This window comes from Thamnophis elegans, chromosome 10 (genome assembly GCF_009769535.1).
Source record: "Thamnophis elegans isolate rThaEle1 chromosome 10, rThaEle1.pri, whole genome shotgun sequence".
Classification (NCBI taxonomy): domain Eukaryota; kingdom Metazoa; phylum Chordata; class Lepidosauria; order Squamata; family Colubridae; genus Thamnophis; species Thamnophis elegans.
In genome coordinates, this window is record NC_045550.1 from 55,892,349 (window position 1) to 55,900,002 (window position 7,654).

The 7,654-nt window shown below is 41.7% G+C and overlaps 1 protein-coding gene across 7 annotated transcripts in view; it reads left to right on the forward strand.

Moving 5' to 3' along the window:
- Positions 1-5,871, forward strand: part of ECT2 (epithelial cell transforming 2) — an 84,475-nt gene extending 78,604 nt beyond the window's left edge. For 5 of the 7 annotated variants that reach the window (XM_032224967.1, XM_032224969.1, XM_032224965.1 and 2 more), the window contains 2 exons: positions 3,176-3,407; positions 5,647-5,730. In XM_032224967.1, coding sequence (XP_032080858.1) covers positions 3,176-3,397 — 222 coding nt within the window. In that variant the 3' untranslated portion in view covers positions 3,398-3,407; positions 5,647-5,730. Of the gene's footprint in view, positions 1-3,175; positions 3,408-5,646 lie in introns of all 7 variants that reach the window. The other 2 variants (XM_032224971.1, XM_032224972.1) reach the window with 1 other exon arrangement.
- The last annotated feature ends 1,783 nt before the right edge of the window (positions 5,872-7,654 follow it).

The following is a 7,654-nucleotide window of genomic DNA, read 5'->3' on the forward strand; positions in this document are numbered from 1 at the left end:
AGGTTGGAGGGGGGGTAGGGAGGGGGAACATGCCCCACGCACCCCACATGCCCTTACCTAGCGGCCACTCTTGCAACCCTAGCCACCGCGCCCCTTTCTATCACGCTAATGGTTGCCACCACCGTAAAAAGAGCAGCAGGCCCAGTGACGTCCAACACGGTAGCAGCCATGAGGTGACCACGCTCACCGCTTCCTGCACCTCAAAAATAATAAGACCTTCCCAAAAATAATGCCAAGTGCTTATTTTGGGGGTCAGAAGAAAATAAAATCCTGACTTATTTTCGGGGGGAACATGGTAGTATCCAGAAATTTTAAAAAAGCATGACGGACAAATTGAGATTGATTTAATAGATGTCAAAGGAGAGATTTTGAGAAAGCAAAACAAACATGAAAACATTGTGTCTGAAAAAAGTTTAAAGACATTTGAATAACCAGAAAGACCTTCTAACATATTGTGACATTGTTTGTGTAGTTGGAATTTAGAAATTTGACAAGATTGTCCAAATGTTACTAACATCCCATATAAACAGAGGCAATGAGTCTTGACTTTCATCACTGGCTTGTGCAGACATGAATTTACACATGTGAATGCACAGATGACTCTATAAAGAACCAGTTACAGGGAGGAAAAAACAATTTGCTGAAAATATTCAAGCTATTAAGCTTGAACCAAGTATTTGGGGAGAAAACTTTTCATTAATACGGTTAAAATGAATTTGTGCTTTCTTAACCACAAATTAACGCAGAAGCCTGTGATGGCTGACTTTCCTATTCCCCTTTCCCCAGCCAGCCCAAACTTTATATTTTTTGCACATGAGGTCATAACAAAATCATCTTAAAGAAGTTCTCTTAAACATTAGCAGCTTAAGTTACTTCGGCAGTGCTTCAAGGGCAACAGATTCTCCTTCACTCTTTGCCTGTTTACCTCAAGTGTTGTCATGAATGGATTTTAATGTGTGTAAGGAAGGGAAAAAAATTCTTTTACTACTGGTCATCATTTCATCAGTGGACAGATAGAACATGTTACAATCTTCTGCATCCTATTTTAGAATACAGGTAGTTCTCAACATACAACATCAATTGGAATTTCCATAGCTAGGTGATATGGCTGTAGAGCAGGGGTGTCAAAACGTGTGCTCCACGGGCCGGATGAGTCATGTGCTGGTCACATCCACCCCCCGGTTTAGCAAAGGAGAAGTCATGATACGTCACGTGACGACAACGTGAGGCCACGAGTTTGACACCCCTACTGTAGAGTGTGATCACATTGTTTGCTGTGGCCCTGCTTGCTGCTGTTAACCAAATCTCATCACTGTTGACCACAACAGCTTCCCACAAGTGGGGAAATTAGCAGGACGTTGCATGGCCCAGACACATTCAGTGGCTGTGCCAAATGGGAGATGGAACGAGAGGGTTCACAAAGGGGACGGGTCGGAGTGAACGTGCCAATGTGTCTGAGATTTGTGTGGGTTGGGGAAGGTGCAAGAGGGTGCATAAGAAGCGCATGTTGGCGGTCTGGTAGGGGGTGCATGAGAGGTGCAGTGAGGATGGGATGCACTAGAGCAGAGATCCCAACCTTGGTAACATTAACGCTTATGGACTTCTAACTCCCAGAATTCCTCAGCCAGCCAGTGTGGTATCCAACCTGCAGCATGGCTGGCTGAGGAATTCTGGGAGTTGAAGTCCATAAGCCTTAAAGGTGCCAAGGTTGGGGATGTCTGCACTAGAGGTACATATTGGAAGGTGTGAAGAGGTGCAATGGGATGCACGAGAGGCATGATGTGGGTTGGGCAGGGTGTTATGGGGGTGCATGAGTGGCTGGCATAGCACAAACGCAGACGGGCTGGGGGAGGGTACATTGGTGGGGAGAGACGTATCTCAGCAACTTGCACCCTTCTCTGACTTTTTAAGGAGATGGTGATGTTCTGAGGAAATCTATAGTAAAGGTTGAAAATGGCAGTCCCATGATCATGTATAACAGGTTGTGAGTGTGAATCTGCTGCCAAGCGCACATAGCAATCACATGACCGCAGAGGTGCTGGGATGGCTGGAACTCTGAGGCCCAGCCCTACCTACCTTCTGCAGCTCCATCCTAACCTTGGTCGCAGCCCAACAACTGCCTTTATTCAGAAGTGCTTATATGGTATCTGTTGATATGATATCTATTCCTCAGGGCCTAGGACTGTTCTCCTTGTAGCCTTCGCCGCCCCTTTTTCGCCCCCAGGTTTCTGCCTCCAGCTATTAACCTCTACCATCTCGCCTCCGCTGTTAGGACCCTAGCTGTTCGTGTTGGCCAATGGGACCCTGCCTCTTTAGTCCCAGGCTCTTTCTCACGGGCTTTTGGAAGAAACACTGTTCACCCTGGGCTTTTGGGCTCAGGTGACAGTTCATCACCAGCTAATCAGAGGAAGGGGAGGGAGAAAGAGGGGTGGTGGTGATGAACAGTGTTTCTCCCAAAAACCTGTTAGGAAGAGCCTGGGACTAAAGAGGCAGGATCCCATTGGCCGGCACGAACATCTAGGGTCCTAACAGGGGAGGTGAGATGGTAGGGGTTAATGGCTGGGGGCGGAAACCTGGGGGGCGGAAAAGGGGCAGCGAAAGGTAGAAGGAGAACAGTCCGATTCCGCATAGTTGATAGGAAGTCAAAGAAACAGAAATAGATGCTTGAGACACATTCAACACCGTTTTGCTCATCGGCATCTTATTCAGACTCAGAGTATGTGCTTTATAATTTGTATAGTTATTAAGGTTAACGTAGACCTAAAGGTTTCAACAGGTGTTGATGTTATTTAAGGATATCTTTATAGAGAAGGAGGTGTCAAATACATTCTTTATCTTAATGCCACTGCCAGCTTCCAGTGGCCTTATGCTAGAATGAGGTTTTTTTCCCCTCTCCCTTCTGAAAGATTTATATTGCTGTAACAGCTGAAAAGATTAGTTATATTGGTAAGAAAATCATGATCGGGGAACAGTAGATCTTTCTGAGACTGTCTTGAATATGTTGCACTGTTGGGCTGAAAGGACATTCTTGGTATTTTGAGTTGAAGAGAAGCAGAGCTCTAATTACAGTTAAAATCCGTGTTAGTGACAGTAAGTATGTAAAATCCTTAAATTTGGCTTGGATGCAATATGTAGATTAACCTTGTTTTCTTCCTCCTTCCTGTATTGTTTTTAGATGATGCGTACTGCTTCTACATACAGCTTAAATGGACCAATTAAACATCCCATTAACATACAACGTTCCAACTCTATTGACGGGACCTCCCAAAATATTAGATCTCGACCACTAGTCCGTTCTTCCCATGATCTAGAAGGGCGGATGGCTTCCAGCTCTGAAAACTTAAAGAGCTGCTCCCTGTCCAGTTGTTATCCAATCACCAGCAGTGATGAGTTTTAAGCTGCTTAAAGTGAGCATCATCACTTTGCGGGCACTTCTTGGAGACAAAAATAATTTGTGTTAAATACGGCACATGGTCTATCCAAGATTCAATGGATTCTGGCTCTCTTTGGGTTCTCTGGGCACTATCTTGATCTTTTGATTTAGCAATCTGTATCAGATAAGATCATGCTTACTTCTGGTTTTCTTCTTATGTTTATGATAGTTTCAAAATATTGTTGGATTAAGCCTTCTCTGTTTTTTAGTAAAAAAAAAAATCCTAAACTTTCCTGAGCAAAAACAATGTGGACATCATATCATAACAGTCCATCCTTCTATAATCTTTACAACCATATATTCTCTTGCTGCTGGCTTGGAGCAGAACCATCAAGATATGTTCCTGGTCTCAATAGTGCAGAGTAGCCCAGGATGAGATGTCTGTGGAGATTCTCAGTCAATCCAGGTCATGTTTGTCCCAAAGGTGCTTTTTCAAAAGGCAACTGGACTTTGGTTTCTATTTTTCTTGAAGACATTTTGCTTCTCATCTAAGAAGCTTCTTCAGCTCAGTTCAGAACTTGCCTTTTGAAAAAAGGGGACCTAGGAGGCGATGCACAGTGGCCCGCTTTCCTTCCTAATCTTTGCGTTTCACTACATTTGTCTGGTCCAGACCATCGACATCATTCAATGACCTTTAAAACTGGTGGCGAATTTAGTTAGTTAATTCATTATGCAGGCGTTAATGGGCTGCTTCGGTCACAACCAATGCTAGCTGTCGTACATTCCATCTGTAACAAAGATGAAACTAGCAATAATAAATCAGCACTTATAATGCTTTCCAGTATAGATTTCCATCCCAGATTTGGAGGAGGGGAAGGGCATGCACACTTCAGTCCCCGAAGGCTTCCTGAAACAAGCAGGTCTTTTGTTCCCAAAGTGTTGGAGTTGCTCTAATTCTTAGGTAGGAAGAAGAGCAGTGATAATGAAAGGCCTATTTTCAAGGGTCCCAAGGCTAACTCCCTTTAGGAAGAAGAACTCAAAGGAAGCCCTTCTTTCCCAATCTCATAAAGAGCAGGCATTCTTAAAAATATCTATGCCACATAATGTTTTAAAGGTGACAGCCAGCATCCGGACAACCACATCTGGGAATCTGCTGATAACCAGTTCAAAATAGTGGTGTTGCATAGGCACAATGAGGACTGCCCATAATTACTCAAACCACAGTATTGCCTGAAGGCTAAAGAGCCCTGTGCCATGCTTTAAATCAGCCTTGAAGACCTGGCTCTTTCCACAAGGGCTAGGTTAAGAAATACAAACCTTTGTGGGAATTGTATTGATTTCCCAGGTTATTATCTCCTTTAGTTTTTATTTTATTGGGTTTGTTTTTTTTAACTTGCAGTTTACCCTGTCCAGAGCTGCAATGAGTTGGGTAGCATACAAATTAGATGTACATATACAGTGTTTTTATAAATACTGCACCATCTGTAACTTCCAGCTGGTCTTCAAGAACAGCCCAATGTAAAACCAATTTAAGGAATACATCCAAGAAATGACCAAGGCATGAAAGACAATGTGCAGGAACGCCTGGTCCAGGAATTGCCATAAATGTTGCACAAGATGGTTGTGTAGAGAACCTCTCAGTCTCCCGCCCTTCTTCTTTGAGGAGCAGCTATGAGCCCAACAAGACCACCTGTTCTGAATGACCAAGTGCCATTTGGTCCTAAGAAGATAAGATTTGGTAGAAATAAGCAAATCAAACCCTTTCTCTCGAGAGCAGGCAACAGAATTTCATTTTTTATATGGGCCGGTGTGCTCGCAATTTAAAAAAATGACAATAAAGTTACTTTTGGAAAGCTTGGTAGGGTGAAACTGCTCTTACATAAAATTAAATGACAAATGAGATCTTAACGTTTTCCTCTCTTGAGGGTTGCTTATATCAGACATGAATGTTGCAGGGCATAAAGATCATGGGAAGTTCTACTTTAAAATATATGCTATGTGTCAATCGTGTTGCTGAAGGCACTTGGGGTGGCTTTTAGCGATGAAAAAGCGGGTGTAAGAAATTCCATACATAACATACAGGACATTTGGAAGATTTATGTTTTAGAATAAAGAAACGTTTTCTCATTTCTGTTTCCTAAAATAGCTTTGATTATGCTTTCTCCCTCTCACTGACAGATTTTGAAAGGTACTTCATTGATATAGATTTTTTCCTGCAAGAGATCATAGTATTAACCTTTGCTTTTTCTCCCCTTCCCCCCCAAACAATGTAGAGCATCCATTCTCCTTCCTTGATCAATCTGCCATCACTATTTGAAAAGAGAAGCCATACCTTCAGTCGGTCAACTACTCATTTGATATGAAGTGGATGGAAAAAGGAGCTGCAGCATAACATGATGTGGACCAAAGGAAGTCCTAAGTGTTCAGGCAACCATATGCTGACATAAATGGTGGTACTTAGGTAGCACTTAGCGGCAATTAGTTAACTTTTAGATAACACTAAGTTAAACCACCAAGAATGCTCTGATTTTGCCTGCAGAGCAAAAAAAAGGATGGACCTTGTTACAGATAACATTAATTTGCACAGATTGCTTTACATACATTATGGAGGTATTTTGCTCAGAGTAAACCATTCATTAAAATGACCTGCATTTTTAATAGCCTTTGTACATGGGATGTTGTCAAGTAGCTACTGCATGGATGAATATCTATAGCAAAATATTTGTTTCACGTCTAAAATAGGCATAATAGACTTTCTTTAGTATTGAAGCCTTCAATATTCTATCAAAAAGAAATATTTTTTTAAAGCTTAAATATATTTCAGGGTGCCAATATGGTGTGGTGATGGATTCCTGACAACCTCTGTATCTGCCCAACGATTTAAAATGTATCTCCTTTTTTTCTTTTGTTAAACTTTCATCCAACAGTTTGGAAAAATCAACAGAAGTGGAAGTCCCTGGAAAAATAATTGTAGATAATTGTAACTGACCAGTTGTTTTTAAAAAGAAGAAACTGTCTCTAAAGCTTTGTGAAACACTTCCTTTATATAGACTTTGTATGCACATATTTCAGAAATGAGATGAAAATGGAGAGCTAAGTTTAATGTCTACAGCTGCTATTTTTAAAAATTCATAGTCTCATATAAATTGATTTGAAATGTTAAACCTTTGATTCTCCCCCTCCCCCTTCTGGTAACTTTTTTTGCAACATGAAAAATAATGAAGTTCCCAGAATCTATTCCTCCACTTGTTCTGGGAATTAAATTTCTGCACACAATCAAAAACTTTCTCTTGCAGCCTTTATTTGCAAGGGGTATTGGATGGGATTCTTTAATCCCCATCCTCTTAATGGCAGGATCGCCACGTACAAGTTAATGTAACTTAAGATTATACCTTTTATGACTTTTTAATTTTTTAAAAAAAATACCGTGCCAGCAGAAACTTTTGAAAATAAACCAAACTGCAATTTTGGATGTATAAATCCCATTGATTGTATATGCTTTGTCCTAACTGTTCTATAACTGTTCTGTTTCTGCAGTGTGAACAGCGCAGCCTACAGTGTTGCTTGTTAAAGTTTCTTGGAGGAAAAAACAGTTTTTTCCAAACTCATCTTTTACCTACTTTTTGTAATTAAGTCGATTAGATATTATGAACCCTGTTGGCTTTGTTAGTGGGTTCATAAAGCTCGAAAATTACTTTATCATTGCTTTCAATACTGTTTGCGGTGGAAGTATCCTTTTTGACACAAGAGTTGGAGGGCAGATTAGTGGAGAAGAGGTCAGAGAACGAAGTTCTCAAAATCCACCCTAGCCTTGTGGCTTCTTGATCACAATCACTGCTGCACTGTAATCAGAGGTGGTATTCAAATGGCCGAACAGGTAGCGGAGATCACGGGTGGGCCTGTCCACCAGCCTCTATGCTGTCCTATTTAGCCACATTTTTGAGGCCAGGCGCATACACAGTTGTGCATGCAAGCAAAGAACATACACAGAGAAAGTGCATGCATGAGCAAAGCGCATACATGGAAGGTGACCGCATGAAGTGAGCACGTGCGCACAGCGAGCCGGTGGTAAAAAGTGAAACCCACTGCTGACTAATAGTAAGATTCCATAGGCAAACTGTCATACTGTATTTTTCAGAGTATAAGATGCGCCTTTTCCCCTCAAGAGGCTGAAAATCTGGGTGTGTCTCATACACTGAATACAGCATTTTTTGCCTCCTGAAACCCCGCCCCTTTCACAAAAATGACTGTGCATAGCTTGTAGGAAGCTTTTAGAGAGCT